The sequence below is a fragment of the Liolophura sinensis genome, chromosome 8 (genome assembly GCF_032854445.1).
Source record: "Liolophura sinensis isolate JHLJ2023 chromosome 8, CUHK_Ljap_v2, whole genome shotgun sequence".
Lineage (NCBI taxonomy): Eukaryota > Metazoa > Mollusca > Polyplacophora > Chitonida > Chitonidae > Liolophura > Liolophura sinensis.
The window spans coordinates 21,316,144-21,335,495 of record NC_088302.1 but is presented as its reverse complement, the minus strand read 5'-3'; the positions used below and the strand labels follow the sequence as shown (position 1 = coordinate 21,335,495).

Sequence of the window (19,352 nt, the reverse complement as noted above, 5' to 3'; positions counted from 1 at the left end):
TATGTACTGTAATTCTTCAAACTTTTAGCATGTTTGTAAGGTGTTTTATTCAAGCATATTCTGAAGGCATTATTCTGTGTTGGCTGATAAAATTGTCTCCCGAATCAAATTCAAAATGTGCATAAATTGAACTGAAAGTTACTCTCTCAGATGCGAAAAGGTTGAGGGATTAGGGTAAATGGGCATGTGCAGTGTATGCTAAAGTCTGGATTTCTCTTGGATCTTAAATTTCTGTTGAGTTTACCAAGAAATGGGGGGGGGGGGGGGGGGGGTGAAGGAAGAGCTCCACTTTGGCAGGACAATTTTTATGGAATTTCCATTCATGTCTTTGGGGGAAGTGGAACGGACAAATCACTTTTCCACCCGAACTGAATAGTTTAAACAGATATGTGAAAAATAATTCCTTTTGTCATACTGTATTAGCACAGTAAAACCTGCAAAAGGACTCGTATATTGCATATCTACATGTACAGTTCCACCACCCAGGGAGTGCCCTAAACAAGTGACCCAAAGAGGAAACCAATGCACCCAGGAACTGATGGACCTGTAATAACATGGTCCTTGTTTATTCTGTCAGTCTGGCTATTTACCTAGTTACATACCACACACCCGACCTCTGACCTCTACACATGGGACTGATGCCATTACACAAACATACATCACACACAAACCTTCTTTAAAAGACTTTCGGCTGTTGTTCCACAGATTTGTTAACAGCACCCATCACTTTGATCTACCTTTTCTTTTTTTTTTTTTGGTTTTTTTTTTTCCTCTTCACCATTCTTTTAGTGTTCCCACCCAGTTCAAACATGAACTCTGTTACCACATTTCCAATATTTCCAGCCAGGTTTATGACACCTTCATATATTTTCATTCTTTCATATAATTGCTTTGCATATATGGACAAGAGTGAGTGAGTGAGTGTGTGCTTGGATTTAACGTTGTATTTGTTTTAAGTCATATGACGATGAAGGAATCCTTCAAGTGCATGTAATGTGCCTCCTTGATGCAGGACGGATTTCCACTGCACTTTTATCTAGTGCTGCAAGTAAGGCAAGTAAGGTGCCCCACCCGAGCCATAATACTGACACAGGTCAACCAGTCGTTGCACTATCTCCTTCATGATGAACGCCAATCGAGGAAGTTACAACTTCCTCTTTTAAAGTCTTAGGGGTGACTCGACCCAGGACTGACCCTGGATCTCCCGCTCCCGAAGAGGATATATGGACAAGAGAATTTAATCATAATGATTCATCAATAATGCAAAACATATACTGTATTTCACCTAAAATTTAGCATCTTTTAAGTGACAGAGTTTGCTTGATTGTGTCTGATTCACCTTCCACCTTATAGGATCATTTCAGTGTTTTATGTAAAGCTTGATTATTTTCTTATCAAAAAAGACTTGTTAACAAAGCATCACTTTAATGCCTTTAAGCGCTTCTGAAAGTATCTAACATAACAAAAATTCAGGTGAAACATAGTAATTGTGACCTAATCAACTGGTGCATTTCCCTAATCCAGTGTTTGAATTTCATTCCTTTGGCTTTCCACTAGCCACTGATCAAATTAATATCTGTGAATGTAATAACAACTACACTAATTTGCCTCAAGCCAACAATATAACCTGAATATAAAATCTAACCAACCTGGTTTTGTGCAATACGGGAAGCTGACAATTGGAGATGCAATGTTCGAAGATAAATTCCAATGTTTGAATGGTTTTACAATATGGAATTCACAGAACTTGTCTGGGAACATACAATGGTACATGAGTTTCACATTCATATCTGAGGTAGTTTTCCTGCAAAATTGCACGGCAGTGTCAACATTTCGTTCAGTAGAAATGTGAATGGAAGCAGTTTTGGGGCAGTTTTTTTTTTTTTTGCAGCTTGTGCATCGCAGGAAAGATAACACTGGAACCGGATGATCAAACGGGTTGATTGCCATGTTATTGTGACGGCTTGTCAGGAGTTATCGCGTGTGGGTATCGGGTTGTCTTAAGGAGGATGAGTCAGGGGCTAACACATACAGAGACAGGCCACCCATTGGGTGCAGAGCCCCAGGGGTCAGGGCACTGGTCAATGGAGAGTGTTATTTGCTCTTGCAACAAAAGCTTGTATTGGACATGCAAGTCTCAACTCAATGCAGCTCTTAGAGGTCTCACCCTCACAGCAATTACCCTTGCAAAATGCATACTACTACTGCACACTGTCAGACTTCAGGACAGCATCTTTGTCTACCAATATCACAATTTACATGTTTAGCAAATTAAGACAGGCTTGCAGTTTGAACTGCAGAATCAAATTTTAAAATGCTAAACATCAATGTTGATCATTATGGAAATATCTTGATACGACATCATGCACAGCCAAGTTGCAGCAGAGTAAATATTTCTGCTTCATTCTTCCATGCATTGGTACGTGCCCTTCTCTGGAGACACCCCTCTGACTAGCACATCCCGAAGAACAGGGACGATCCATTTATTGACTCTACAGAGTTGTGGGAGTGAAAAGGATTCTTGTGAAAAAGGAAAGATGTTATTGAGGATTCTGAATCCCTCCAGTAGCCCCAGAGACCTCTCATATTGAGAAAGGAAGGAGGAATACTACAGCCAGCACACACATGACAGCCATGTGTTAGGCCCCCACAAGCCTAGAAGGCACTCACAAATTAGATTCCATGTACAATATAACACAGCCGGTCAGGGTGAATGGTAAAAATGTCCTCAAGGCCTTTTTCTATCAGAAACTGAGCTATAGTTCACCCACAGATATGTCAGCCCACACCCATCTGTCTATGTAGAATACCTCCATGTAGCCATATTGCTTGACCTCTTTTCCTTGTACAACACACTTTTTTATGTTTTACATCCTTACTCCTTACATTGTTCAGCATGGTTGTTTATTTATTTATCTGATGGGTGTTATATGCCATTCTCAAGAATATGTCACCTGTATGAGGCCGGCCAGTACTATGGTGGGAGGAAAACCAGGTAGACCTTGGGGGAAACCCACGACAATCTGTATGCTCAGGATGGTAAAAACTGGTAATGAACTAATTTGAGCAAATACACTGTATGACTGTATTCAAAATTGCCATATTCAAAATGAGCATTTAACTGGTAATTAATTTAAAATATTTAAGGTTTGTCTGAAAGGTAGGGTTCCATAGCAAAAGAAAAATTAAACTTGCAACACCAGTTTTATGACATTTCTTTGCCTCTAAATATGTGCTTTTCTGGCAGAAATGTAAAGACATTTACAGTATTTGATATCTGGTTTGCCAAAATATTTCACTTGCATGCCAGCCAGATTGAAGTCAGGTTTATACGTTGGGCAAAGTGGGCTTCCATGAGAAATTAACATCTCAACAAATATTATCTCTCACATACCACAGCCTCAGGAACTTGTGAAAGGTTTAAAACAAAGGTATGCTCAAAATAAAATTTCTTCTGTGTATAATTTGCATGTATTTATGTTTTATTGATTTGGTTTGGTGTTCACAGCCATAGTACTTAGTAAATACTGTAGTAATAATAGTTAACCCCTATCATGGTGGCTCAGTTTAGGGATAGTTAGGAAACCATTCATAGTCCAGAGAAAACCAGAGTACAGAGGAAGCCAGTCATAGTCCAGAGGAATCCAAGCATAGTACAGAGGAAACCACATGCACTCCAACAGAATCCAGGCATAGTACAGAGGAAACCAAACACAGTTCAGAAGAAACCACTACACCTCAGCAAGGATCTGAAACTTTCAAAACCTTACTTACAGATTAGTGGACTTTGGGCACAAGCTCTTAGCTTCTTACTGCAAAATTCCCCCCCCCCCCCAAAAAAAAAAACATCACTTTATATTAGACTGAATCCATAATCGACCAAGGTATACCATACTGCGTTAGAAAATGAGACACATACATGAAACATGATGTATCCCATGCATCAAACAGCCATGATAAAGCCTACAATAACAAGTTATATAAATAATGACAAAAGTACACACAAGGATTCAGAGCTTTGCCATTGGAGAAAGCTTCTCCAGAAGTATCTGTTATTGATGTGTATATGAAAACACCCCCAGAGCATGGCCCAATGAGTGGGTGTTTGTCATGTGAGCTCATAGGGATTATTATTGGTATATGATACATGGACAAATGTCACAGAAAGACTGATTTTCTCACAAACTGTTATCAAAACAGAAGCCAGTCCCAGCTGCCCACTCTTTAGTTAGCCATCCCCACCAGATCACACTTTGTCTGTTTATTAGCATGGGGACTTATAAGCCTGTTAATGAAATCTGACCAGGCTCCATTCTGGCCGCCTCCTCACAGGCCTCTGCAATGATTAGCCTTCATATAGGCTAAACTGACTACAATTACCGTCTACAACAGATACCATTGTCATCACTGGCACTGGTGCATGTAGTAGATTAGAGAATGGCTAGGGAGGAACAATGTTTCCCTGTGCCCATTATTATTTTACTTTGATGGAGAAACAGAAAAAGAGCATTCCACAACAAAAGCACAGTCCTAAGAGCAGTTGTGCTGGTATCAGCTACTAAGATTACTCTGTACATTGTGATGTAAATATCTCTGCCTTTGTAGCTAGCCTACATGTACAAAGGCAGGGCTGCTGTATGAGGCTAAAGTATCCCATATTCTCTGTCTCCAGCACTGAGGATTGCATGTATAAGCCGACCTTAGTCTTGACCACTGGTCAATACTCATTATCATGTCATTTTCTGCTGAGCTGACCACACCACCTGTCTGACTGAAGCACACACCCTGCTGATACCTCACCCCCCTACCCTATACCCTCACCATCCCTTCCTAACAACTTATTAACATAACAAACTCAGCCCGATCAGGCCAGTCCATCAGGATAACATGGCAAGGAAAATATGAGGGGACTGGACCCAAAACAAAGCATGTGGGGTGTGAAGCTGTGATTTATCCAGAAGCCTCTCATGGGATTAGGTTTCTAGTAACTCAGCAGACCAAGCCGACACAAACACATGTCACTGGGTGGACAAAACTGACCATATGAGGCAGTCTCAAGACAGTGTGGTCAGCTGGACACTGAAGATGACCTTATGTGCTGGTAAAGTGAGGACATGTTACTAATCAAACAAGCAGGTAGAGTTTTCTGTATGTAGCTAGATGTAACTGTAATGGGTGTCAGCAGAAACCATGTGGCGGCAGTTGTAAAAACTAGGGTAATATTTGTGTGTAACTTTCTACGTCACTGCTTATGTCAATTCATTTATGCTTCTCTGAATGAGGCTGTCCAAAAATGGAGGAGACCCTTTTCAGATCAACCCTTACAATGTTCATCTGTCTTAAAAATGTTTAAACAACATGTTTTAGCACATCAACTTGAGATGGGTAGAAGTATAAGCAACCTTCTTCCGACCCAACCTGCTGATTGATGGAAGCTCAAATCCAAAGCATTTCACAACAAACTGCAGAAACCCTTTCAAAAATGTATGAACCACACAAATAATACAGTGCCAAAATCTCATATATAACAGTGACATGTGACAGAAACTAAAATGATGGATGTCTTATTTATGCTGTTCTTCTTTGTATGCAAACTGAACATCTCCCCATTAAATTTTAACCAATGAAAAATCAGTAAAAGCAAATGGCCATGGGGGGGAAAAAAGTGACGTCAGAATGCAAGTGGAAATCAACACATAAAATTACCCTAGTCTTTACAACTCCCACTGCAGGGGCTGTAAGGTTCAAGTTGCTGTTTTGGTCACATGATGGATGATCTGGGGTGAGTTCATAGAGGAATCTGCTGTTCACAATATACATCTATGAAGCTTAGGTCAATAAATAATTTCAGCAACGTAAACTTTACGATCCCTAGTTCGGTGTTTTTTCTGCATTCAACCAATGATAAATCCTGACAATCTAACTTTTTAACTATGATTTTTCTGTGCTGCTATTACTACTGCTACCGGTATTCTGAAAATAAGGCTGGATCAAAACAAACCTGATAGTGATATTCATGATTGTTTTATGCAGGGACTTCACTTAAATACATGTGTGTAATTACCTGTTTGCACATTAAATAGCTGCTTTACATGTACAAATGTACTGACATTTAGCATTACGCTATGTGGATCCATTCTGTCTTGGAAGTGTTTTAATTCACAAGACCATTCTCATCAAGCAACCACAAAAAAAAAAAAGTTATTTTAAAGCATTTTTTATTCAATAAATAACAGATTTCACAATACTGTCTTTATATTCACTACACAAATATTATCTGGAACAGTACACATAATAATAATAATAAATATTTTTGTTCATAACATATGAGGCTGAATGTGTTGCTTTCATGAAACTTTCCCTTCCTTTCACTTCAATTTACTTTCACTTTCTATACATTTGACTGGTATTATACGCCATATACTGTCTACTATTTCAGCACTGTATGAATTATGAAAATTATTCACCTGGATATACAAGAATTATTATTTCATGTGTGGACAAGTATTTGTTTCAGTTGTAATAAATGATTACTGCCTGAAAATTCCTATCATCTCTTGATCTTCGATCCATAGCGTTAATCCAGCTGACCCAAAGGCTGCATTGGCGAACACCAGTGGTGCTCCATTCGACCAAACAGCTGGGCCAGGCTTATTGCTGAAATCTTCACATCCCTCCCAGCTAATTGATGATTTCGCCAAAGCTTTTGTGAGATTGTCTGGGTGATCTGCTGTGTGCGTACGATATCAATAGCAGTGGCAACAATCTGTAGCATGTATATTTGAGGAATGGTCGGACCTTGAATTGTATAAATGCTTATCTGAGTGCATTTCTACCCCCCCCCCACCCCATCCTGCCCACTTAACCTCCCAACTAAGGTTAACTATTGATACTCAGAACACCCTCATCACCACTCAAGTGAACCAGAGCCGTACTGTAATAACTTTTGTGTCTTTTTAACTGTATTTTGGAAGTTTTTGCTAGTGAGTTTACTCATAATTTACCGTTACACGAGATGAAAACATCCCAAAACATTGAAACATTTTTGCCCTATAAAAGGGAGATTTAACACACTAAGAACCTGATTTTTAATTAAAAAAAAAAAAAACATGCGCGAGACACCCCACAAAATTGTGAGATGACAAGTATGGAATATACCGATATGAATAATTTTACAAAAATAAAATTTATGCATAGTATTATCTCATACAGTTCTGTTGAAGAATTCAATGTATTCCAGCAAAGTTGATTTCTCTGCTATTATAATTAGTCTGTAAAGAGAGAGAAAAAAAACACTCAGATTTCAGATTAAGGAATTTTGTTGACACATGTAGAATATTGTACAGAGGGAAAGGCCCTGATGAATCATTACTCAGATTCCAGACAATGACAAAGATTAACATGCCTGTCACTGATTTCACAATTCTTTCATTACAGAAAACTGTCATGTGCTGAAGTCGCGGGTGTTTCCATGGTGACCGAGTGGAGTGGTAGAGAAATGGTGAGGGATGAAGTTTGCGTGGCACCCCTAGCCCAATGTGTCACCGTCCATCGATACGGCAGTGACCAGTACCAGCTCATGGCCACAGAATTAGGACGCTATTGATCAAAATCTCCCAGCAGCATTCCCAAACTGAGGGCCTCAACATTTCCGTGTACAAAGCTGGCAATTGCCAAGGTGAATTACGGTGGCTGGAGTGCAAGATTCCATTACCCTATCCGGAGTGTGTGTGTGCAGAAACTGTTTCTTTAGGGACCCAGCATTCTTCATGGTCGACTCTGCTTCATCTTGATGATGGCAGTGAGCTGTGTAAATCTGAATTCTCGGAATGTCTTGGACATCCTGTGGAGTTGCATGTTGTGTTTGTGTGCGACTGTGGCACTAGTGAGGGGCTATGCATGCCCTATTACCAGTGGGATATTCGTAGCGGACTGTAAGAACAAGGGGTTGGAATTCGTACCCTGGGATCTGCCACACACAATCCGCATGTTTCATTTGGAGGATAACAACCTTATGAAGTTAAAAGGTACCCCGTTCTTCAAGTTCACCTTCATGGAGGAGCTGTGGATGCAGAATAATTCGATAAACAGCATCAACGACAAGGCCTTCCAGGGATGTTCTTCACTGATTTGGCTCGACCTAAGTGAGAACATGCTGAAGGATTTCCCTTCAAGCGCCTTTAAACACACGCCTAAGCTGCAACACCTTATTCTCAACTATAATGAAATAAGTTACATCGGGGACGATGCTTTTCGGCACTTGGGCCAACTGCAAAATTTGTACCTGACCAACAATAAACTGCACGCCATTGCCCCGAAAGGCTTTCTAGGTTTGAAGTCGCTGCGCTGGTTGGAGCTTCAGAATAACCTCCTGCGTAAACTTGATCCTCAGATCGTCCAATCATTTGGAAAAGAATTCCTTGCCATTAAACTGCACAAGAACCATTGGCACTGTGACTGCTCATTAAGGTGGCTTAAGCTCTGGCTAATCACAATGGCAGAAAACAACACACTCCACTGGGAGTTTGACCTGGCACGTCCTATGTGCCACAGCCCCTGGCTTGTGGAGGGGAAAGCCTTCTCTGAAGTTCCAGACTCCTTCTTCGTGTGCCCTGTTCACATTCTGTCGCGTAGTCAAAGAATTGAGCTGGAGGAGACGGACAACGCAGAGCTGACTTGTGAGGTGAGTGCTGACCCGCCAGCCACAGTGTTTTGGTACCTCAACGGCAAACAACTGGAGATCGAGGGCTCCACCAAGTACAAGGTTATCAATGAAGGCGGGGTCCACCTGCGCAACACCTTATACGTCTACAACTTCCAGGTAAGGGACATGGGGTCCTACATATGTAACGCTGTTAACCCCGCTGGGGCGAGGAACGTTACCTTTCACATCGCTATTGAGGGCGTGAATCCCGATGACGTCCGCCCTGTAGAACAGGCTGTGGTGGAGACCAAGTTGAACATTGTAACTATCACGGCCATTGTGGTAGGTAGCTTGGTGTTTACGCTGGCTTTAACTGTCATTGTGTGTGTGATGATTTACCGTCGCCGCACCCCGCCCCCTCACTATGGGGTGGAGATGAAGGCAGAGAGCCCTCATGACAGAGAGCTACAGGATGGGGAAAAGCCTGATGACATCGACGAAGACATGATGAAAGAATGTAACAAAATGGACACAGTAGATCCCCTATACGATTCCATACGGGACCGAAATGTGCAGTATCGTAACAGTCTGAACACTTCTACGTATATATCATTTAAATCTGAGCCCTCAGAGCCCGAGGACTTGGCCATGCTTTATGCCAGTATCCCCAAAAGACGCTACAATGGCTCTGTGGCGGGTTCAGTGACAGGGTCCTATAAAGAGACCATGTCCCCTTTACTTGCCCCATACCACATTGTACCCCCAAGGCAAGTGTACCATGTGGACCCCCTGAATGAGTCGGCCGACTTTACTACCATTCCACTGCACCCCCAGCACAACAGGCCACCGTCCCGCACCCCGTCATATTGCTCCACCCCACCTCAGCACAGACACCTCCAACCACAGAAAAGTTGCTCAATGGGCAGTCTTGGCCTAACCCCACCTAAAAAGCCACCCAGGCTTTACACCTATGGGTCGCGAGACCCAGTTGCTAATAGCCCTGGGAACCGAAACTCTGCGGTGGGGACGATTAGTTTACTACGAGGCGATGACAGCTACAGTACAGCAGTATGAGTGCTGACTTTCTGCCAGTTTATGGCCAGTTACAGTACATCAGTGTATGATCAGTGACCAGTTACTGCCTGTTTACTGAAACGTAATAACTGTTTCAATGTAGCAGAGTGGCCAGTGCTACCTTCACTGCAGAAGGATAGCAGTTACAGTGTACTACAGTACAGCCACTCTATAATATGATGATGTGGCTTGCCCTAGCTTTTCTTGCAACTGGATAGCAGTTACAGTACAGCTACAGTACAATACAGTGGTGTGGCTGGTGCAGGCTTTACTGCAGAGTGAACTGCTTGTTCTAATACTGCCATATATAGACTGTTACAGTGTAACAGTGTGGCTAGTGCTAGCTGTACTATAGAAGGATGGCAGTTACAATACAACAGAGCGGCGTGGCTGGTGCTAGTTTCCCTGTAGGATAAGAAGGATAAGAACCAAAGTACAGCAGTCTAACCAGGAACAGTTACTGCTTGTTTACTGCCATGCAATGACAGCTACAGTGCAGCAGTGTGGCTGGTGCTAGTTTTACTGCGAACAGTTGCTAGTTTGCGCACAGCAGTATTACCAGTGATCAGTAACTATGTGTGTTATGACAGTTGCATGCAATGCTGCTTATGCTTAATAAGATTTACTGCAAAATTTTGGCAGTGAGCATACAGAATGTGACCAATGGCAATTATTCTGTATCCTCAATGATCTCCTGGAAACATAAACTACATCGAGTACTCACTGAGATCATTCTAAGTTTTCCTAACTTACAATGTATAGTGTTGTACGTAATATGTACATTTCTTGCAGCCATTACCATGGAAACATTTAAGTTATTCATAAAATGCATGCCGTAATCATTTGTTTCAGTTATCTATGATGCACATACGATAACGATGTTTTCTTTCTGTTGTAACTGTTTTGTTATTGCTTAATGAATGACTGATTGTTGTCTTTTGCTGTGTACATGTCTACATGTACATTTGTAATGTTGTTACTAGTTTTTCTCATCAAGTCACAGAAAGCTTAAAATTGGGCTAAGAACAAAACAGTTCGTGTGGCACTGTTTCAGAATTACTATTCTCGAAACTGTTTATTTCTTCACCATTTTTTTTCCTTTTGATCTGACATGGCATAATGTAATTGCTACTATACGAAAACAAAAGTGCAATATTCCATCTGTGCAGAATGTGTTTCCATTAAATATTTATTTTATAATAAGGGAATATTGGATATTAAAAGCACACATTTAATTGGCTAAACTGAAGGTTGTACCTGGGAGCTGGACCAATGATCACATTTCCTGGCATGGGTTTTGCTTCACAAGGCACAAGCAGCACTTTGGTCACGTGACTATCGTGGCGACGCAATACTTACAATACTGGTTGCCATGGAAGATATGTGCACGTAATGCTACCTGCCTTTTGTGAAACGGGCCCATGGCCAATTTACGAAGAAAATTACAAGACAGAGCACAAAGCTTGTTTTTAAATCATAATCTCTATTTTTCTATACTTGTCTTAATTGTCCCAGTTAAGAAAAAAATACAGAGTACATGTATGTTTATGCCGCACAGCTTGCATAAAAACTTCTGTGTAAATTTATATGTTCCAGGCATTGTTGATTTGGAAGATGTATCATAATTTGTGCATAATTAATCTAATTAAGAACAGGCAATATTTGAACGTTGCTATATGACCTCATTAATGCAGAAACTAGAAATGAAATGAAACTAAAAGGAAGCTAGCTCCTGAAGCCATGTTTATGAATATGCTACTGTGAAAAAATGCAAACCCTTCATGATGCCTGATTAAGGAAAAATGATAAATAAAACAAAATAATCAAAAGTAAACCATTCCTTATTTTTATGTACTCCCCTCCCCCCCCCCCCCCCCCCCAAAAATTGAGGTGAACGTCCACTTTTGACCTGGGATCACTTCTGAATGAGTTTCTGCAGTTAATCCTGTGACTTCTGCTATTCTGACTTTCTCCCTCACTATATAACTTGGCTGAAAACGAGTACCTAATGTATTTCACCTACAGTTTGGTATGTACAAACGTGCTTTCAAAGGCCTCAAAATGACACTTTGGATGCACTTAATTTTTTTCTGATTACAAATTAATCAAATTTCATAGAAAAAAAAAACTCGGCCTAATAAGGTGGATGAATCAATCAGTATCAAGCAAAGTGAAAAATGATAAACTTTAGGTGAAATACAGTAATTAATTATTCTACTTAAAGGAGTTAAGGATTTAAAGGAGCTTAATCATCTACAAATTCACCTAAGTGTTTCTTTTTTGGACCATATATATATATATATATATATATATATATATTGGTGCAGTTTCCCTTTTTTCTAAACACCTATGCCCTGAAAAGTTACCTTTTCAAAAGGTTGGAAGAAAATAAAAATGAGAAAAAATTTTGTATCCTCATTTATGTGAAGACTGGTTCAGTGTACAAGCTTGCCTCACTCCCACACAGAGGTGTTGGTATTGCACAGCACAGGAATGACCACAACCACATTCTAGTCACATCTGATGGGGAGAGCGGAGCTTGTTGATGGACAGGGGAGGTCACTGTGTCAGACACCAGATGACAAGACTCTGTTAATCCAGTTTCACTTCCAGGCCATTTATCAAAAATATGTGTGTGCCAGCTGTGCTGAAGGGGGGTGGGGGGAGAATCACATAGGCAGGGGGAAGAGGCTGTCGGACTAATGCAGTACACTAACAGATGGCAGTAACATGGCTAATCTGTTGGTTCTGCTCCCTCTACTCCAGATTGGGCTAAAGATATTACCTGCAGACATGTTAGTGCAGGGTCCATCCTAAAACCCCCAGCTCACATCTGTATAGCTTGGGATGAACTATCGGAGTCGGTCTAATGTTGCACCATTCATCACCGGGATAAGCAAAAACTTAAGAGAAAGTGACAAGTACTGAGGAAATATCCAGTTACTCAAATCTCTACAGGTCTATCAAGTGCCCCGATCTTACAACCAGATGGTCTAACCTGGTATTTACACGAATCCATATTCCATATTCCCCCCCCCCATTCATCTCCAGTAACTCTGTACCGTACTGCAGACAAGAACCAACTGTTTACAGATCTACCTGAAACACCTTCAAAAGGTTTTCTTTTTCTCTTGCCATCTTAAATGATCAAAAACAAGTTTTATCAGCCTCCTGCTTTTTTTTTTTATTTACTGAGTTTTTTCAGTAAACAAAAGTTTTTCATGCAATTTATCTTTCAAACTTTTTAGTGTTGGTATCAAAGGTAACATTTTAAGACCTTTGCGTGCTTCTGAAAGTACATTTGCTCCTGCCAAATTTTAGGTATGTATGCAGGTATGCTTTGAGTTTTACAAAGTACTTAAAGCAGAACCCCAATGCTGAGCTTTCCAAACTGCATATAGATAGTTCAATGTCCCCTGAATTCATTTTGACTCCTTAAAACGTGGAATGGGAAGAAAAACTGTATAATTTGGTTATCAAACTTCAGAAAAGCTACCCTACTACAATCGAGCCACCGCTCATCAGCAATGTAGGCATTATGTCGCCATTGTAGGCATTATGTCGCCACTGTAGGCATTACGTCTCCACTGTAGGCATCACGTCGCCACTGTAGTTATGTGCCCTTTACGTTAATAGGGCTTCGTGCAAGTGTGCCAAAGTACATTCACTGCAGGCATCTGAGGTTTCTCTATCTGTACAACACAGACCACAGGAAACCTATCGTTATATTTTTTACAACTAATTTCAAGATCATTCCATGCCCAAGTGTGGCTTGCTACTGCAGTGACACGACTCAGAATACTGTACAGTTACACAAAAAAAAAAAAAAAACTTTCGATCTACCAGTCACATGAAAGACTTTAAATCAAGGTCAGAAGAATACTGTAATGTGCACACCCAGAATTCCACGACAACAAACTCAGACAGGGATAGTGTAATGTATGTACATATGAGTGACATCACTGGACTGTCACCAGTCCCTGTGTACATGTTATTCCCATAACTTCAAGCACATGTACAATATTTCGCTAAAAAAGCAATATCCTATGTCCACAGGGCAATATCCAAAGATCTAGTGCGTGTATTCTGTATGTCAGTTATCTCCCTTTGTCTGCTTCCTAATATCCGCTTGTTTGTGAAGTATACAGTCAGACAATGGCTTTCTCAGTTGGCAATAAACCAGTTCAGCATTTTAAATTTCCAACAAGGCAGCTTCTTTCTTTTTCACTTTTTTTTTTTTTTTTTTTTTTTTCGTGTAATAAAGCATGTGTGCACGCTGTGGGATGGGATATCATGAATTGTCAGCTGTTGACTTGTTGAATATTACTTCTCTCAACCCCACAATTCCTGATATCCCATCTCATGGCATGCATGTACACTATATATTTTATCTCTATACCCTAAAAGACCATAAATTTGCTCATTTTTCCTGATTGTAAGTGTTCTGTTGATTACTGTAAGATGCTTTAATGTTTGTTTGGATGGTAAAAAATACTATTTTGTGATATTTATTTACCTCTAAAAATGCAATTTTGTGGGCGAAATTTAAGGTGAATTAGGGTATTTGCAATAATCATGTAATCCAAGATTTGCCTTTCTCAAAATATCTTAGATTGCCTTTTCTCACATATTTCTGCACATAGCCTTTTCTCACATATTTCTGCATGTAGGGTTTTCTCACACTATTCTGATTTACTGGCTATCTTATTTCATTTACTTTTCAACAAGAGCTTTTCAGTTATGTGGTCATCGTTTTGCGGAGAGAAGGCAATAGGTGCTTCTCAGAGAGTAAATGTACTTCACATACTGGATATATGTACATGTAACTATCCAACTGACAATCTGATATGCCTGACATGTGTCAAGTCTACAGTAAACTGATGATCTAAATGAAAACGGCCAGCATCAAATGCATAAAAAACATCCCTGATAACATCAGTCCCACACATAAAACATGCTGGGTGAAACTAGGAAAGCCTGCAAATGCCAACTTGTCCCAACTGTGACAGTAGCCTGATAACTGCAGATTAATCAAATGATGTTTGTATAAAATTTCATAGATGTACACTGACATTACATGGGTACATCAGTGTTCAATGCAATATTTGCAGACGAATCAGTGGATCACTTTTAAACAAGCTTGAAAAATAAAACTGAGTTTAACTCCCGTTTTTACAACTTCAGAAGTGGCTAAACTTTAACAAGTGAATGTAATACAATCTTAATTTAAAAACAAGCTTATATCCAGGTTAAAGCAACAGCATAGTCTGTAAATGACTTAAAATTTCTGCCCAAATATGGCGTTTTTAAGAGGCAAATAAATGTTGTAAAATATTACTTCTGGTGCTAAAACTTACATTTAAACAGTAGGATATCATCCTACCTTCCAAACAAACCTCAAAATAAGCAGATTAGCAATGAATGAATTTTGGGGTATTTTACATTTTTAATACTGTACAACTGATATTCCCATCACTTCCGGCTGCTTTGAAGAATTGAACCCTGGACAGTATATGGCGCAGTATATGTTAAAATGATGATCTTTACTTTTTCTTCACTCATGCAGGCAAGCTTATGACCACATGGGTGGTACATATGGCTGAGTCTGCAATAAGTAATCATAAAGGTTATGGGCATTAGACAAGGTAAACACGGGAATGGGCCCCAGGGGGTCTTGGGGGAAGCCAGCTCAGATAGGCGGACTGGTCTGGAGAGTAGATTAGGGGAGCATATGAGGATGATGGGGGGGGGGGGGACATAAAGTGAGTCCCCTACCCCTCCAGGTCCACTGAGCACTATATGTACATCATATCTGGGTGGTCCTGTCATCACTGCTATGTACATACAAAAACATGCCATTTCACGCCTAATGTTACAGTCTGTAATTTACCATATGCACCTACAAGACATCAAACTTACCAAGTCACTGCAGAACAAAAAAAGTAAAAAGAAAAAAAGACAAATAAGTGTACTTAATGCAACTACACAAATACTGTTATAAAGGTAGTGCAGCGAAGTGCATAATTATCTAACATCTAAAATACAGATAAATATCAACTACATGCATGTGTACCAGTATGCGATTGTGATGAAAGACATGTCCGAATTCAGAGTGATAAATATGAAATTGTACAGTCTGAGGAAGAGGAAATAATTAGAAGTCAGAAGGAATGGTACCACATCGGGAAAGGAAAATGGGTAAATGATCATAGACCTAGGACATATGTCTCGTACCTGCACAATATAATTGAAATTTTTAAGGTGAATCAGGCATTGCCATGGTTATATGAAGCCATACAGAAGATATTTGCATGGGGTTCTGGGTTAGGACACGTCTAGCCAAAGTGGAACACAGCTGCGACTTGCCGCACAACAATCCCTGGGTCAGTGAATTTCAACACAATGTTCAACACAGGTACAAGAACTGGGGGAAATCAGCCTGAACTATAGTGTCAGTTACAAGACCTAATTTAATGTATTTATTATGAGCTTTTACTTCATTTACAAAAGACTAAACTTATTTTACTGATACTACTAACATCAGGTTCACATACCGAGCTAGGGAGAGCATATGAAAGTGAAGGTGAGTACACTATAACTTGCAGTGAAAAGGGTACTTGACAAATTAAGGCACAGCATCACGAGCAATGGAACATCAAATACTTCTGGTACACTCTATATGCTGTGAACGATTTAATTAGAACTTAACCTGTACTCAAGAAGTTTTAACTTTCATGATGGCTGTCAGATTTATGAGTGACAGAAACTGGAGTGTTCATTGTAAACCACAATACTTCCCCAGATACCTGACAAACTCACTGACTTATACCTGCAGACAAACCAGCAAGAGTTGGATTTGAACTTCAAAATTGGTAATTCAGCCAAAAGGGCAATGAAAGCCATTGTGAGGGTTGTTTGATAAAACACCGCAAGTTTGTTATCACATTTTTAACACACAAGTAAAGAGCTGCAAGTTTATACCTGCAAAAAGTATGAGGAAGCATTCACAAAATAAAAGAATTCTGATTTAATTATCAATCTAATATTGTGACACACCTATCAACATTCTTAGGGCTAAACACAGCTTCACGTGATAAATTTCGGATTCAGACTAATACCCTGCTCATCAGAACAGATGACACAGATGTCTGAAACCATTTACAATGAATTTTGTCTGATCAACTGAAATACTTTCCTGTAGAGAAAGAATTTATACATTATTTCAAGAATGTATATAATTAACCGCAGTGAAAATACACAATGGTTAACTTTTGTTCTTGAATTATGCTGACAACCATTCCCTGTTATTGATATTAAAAGCCAAAAGAATCCTTTCTAGTGGCTTGATCTGTCAAGGGGAAATAGCCAACCATTCAAACACACACACAGTGGGTTATCTCCCTTGAAAAAGAGTGCCTTCACTATTTCTTGAGTAGCATTGCAAAATATGTAGCACCAGATCCACTATTATACACAACAAAGCAAGGTCCTACCTTTTGGATGATGTGATCAAAATTTATTCCTAGTTCTGAAAACAAATTCATTAGTCACGTCAAACATTATACTGATAACGGTTGAATTAAAGAAAAATGAAAAAAATTAAAAACTGTACACCTACAGAAAGGCTATGATTATCTTTTAGGCATGATGGGGCTACAACAATATTTATTTATTTATTTCATTGGTGTGTTATGCCATACTCAAGAACATTTCATTTATAAGACAGCAGCAGAATTATGGTGGGGACTACAAGAACATAAGAATGATGTATGAAGTTGAAACAAACTTTTTATAACAGCCATTTTCTATATTATTGTTTAAAAAAATGTATTTGAAAAAAATGTATTTTAAATCCAAAGTTTAGCCTCCTACCTTCCATCAGAGGTGGTTCCTCGTCAAAGTTCTCTGTGCCCGGGCCCTGAGCGAACTGGGAGGCATCAGGGGTGAGGATAGAGCCCATGTAAGACTGCTGACCAGCGTAATATGCTCCACTGTCCCCATACCCCTGGGCTGTTTGAGAATAGTCAAACTGGGCAAACTGTCTGTAATAATGCAGAACATATACATTCTTACACACGTCATTGGTTTTCTTTCCCTACAGTAATTCAGAGTATGTTTATTGTAATTACCATGGCAATGAGTTTCTTCAATGCACAATCAAATTATGTATTTCACATGTGTTGCCATAGTACTTATTATTTATTTGTTTTTTCATTAGATTGTTGTTAACACCATACTTGAAACTTATCACTTCTACGATTGTGGTCAGTTTTACTTTTTGGACGAAAACAGTGCCCTGGGTGAACAGCTAACCTTTGGCAAGTTACTGAGAAACTTTCTCACATTAGACATATAGATATACACACCATTTTGGTGGAAGATATTGGACTGTGCTGACAGTCACATGAGAAGTGTGGCACAACACCCCCACAAGCAATGGGTGAGAGGCTGGGTGGAAGGGGGGGGGGGGGAGAGAGTTAATGCTACGATCATTGTAAAAAGGTCACTTGTAGTGCCCTGTGAGACATTATGTAGCTGTGATCATCTATGTCTTTAGGGGAAAAGGTTTGGCAAAGTTGAATATTGTGCACCAGCAATTTTAAGGCCTTTGCCTCAAGAAAACAACTATGAACTGAATGGGCAACTGATTAAGACATGCCTACTGTTGGATTGGTCGTACTTACTGCTCCCCTCCAAACTGTTGGCCCCCTGGACCCATGTCATAGCCAGATGACTGCTGCTCATAGAAATTTCCCTGGTAGAATCCATCATTTTGGCCGAACCCAGACATGGTGCTGATCAATGGAACTAAGTTTTAGGATATTACACTGGAAGATAAGAATAAAATCCAAGATTTCTTTGATTGCTTGCTTTAACATTGCTTAACGTGTTAGTATTAGTATTTGTTTGGTAATACCACATGAGTGTTTCCTTGGCATACTGCAATACTTATATTTCCACGTTGTTAAAGCAGCCCACGAAGTCCTATTAAAACCAAATTTGAATCTGACAAACGCAGAAGTGCTGACTGCAAAATTTTGCTGTTCGGCATGACAAGACTATAATTAGAACCCACTGTTTCACTTATGAGAAATGCGCAGTATGAAGATGTAATGACAGCAACAGTCAAGGTGCCTCCTGTTCACTGTTACTCGGAAAACATGGTAATCATCTTGGTCTCCCATTCTATCTCAAAGACAACACTGCTGAAACTATCACTAAACTTAACACTGACAATGCAGTCCTGTCTTGTTTGTCTGATTTCCATGTTTCTAGATTTTAGTGCACCCGACTCACCATTACTGCATAAAGTGATTTTGATGAGAGAGGAGAAAATATATCTTTTAATTTCAGAAATTTGATTTATACACTAGTCCAAGATTGCTCAGACATTAGGTTTGGCAAAATTTTGGTCAGCCAAGGATGGCCCAGTCCAATGTCAGAGAGTGCTCCATTTAAAAACCTGATGCAGTGGATGTGGCATTCAACACAACTATGTCTCCACTGCTTGAAGTTTGCACACTTAAGTTCCTTATATTTTCATTGATTTATCACAAGCACAATGTTAGTTATTTCCTAAACCACATGGGCCAAAGATTCCTTGCTGATGCTCAAAGCCACTCGTACTGACAGT

At 39.8% G+C, this 19,352-nt stretch overlaps 1 protein-coding gene across 1 annotated transcript in view; it reads right to left on the bottom strand.

Annotated features, from left to right (window-relative positions):
• The window catches only part of LOC135472475 (protein YIPF5-like), a 56,959-nt gene extending 38,450 nt beyond the window's left edge, over positions 1–18,509 (bottom strand). The window contains exons 1-3 of the mRNA XM_064751994.1: positions 18,403–18,509; positions 17,591–17,760; positions 17,212–17,246 (exon numbers count right to left, since the gene is read on the bottom strand). Coding sequence (XP_064608064.1) covers positions 17,212–17,246; positions 17,591–17,760; positions 18,403–18,509 — 312 coding nt within the window. The remainder of the gene's footprint in view (positions 1–17,211; positions 17,247–17,590; positions 17,761–18,402) is intronic.
• Between the last annotated feature and the right edge of the window lie 843 nt (positions 18,510–19,352).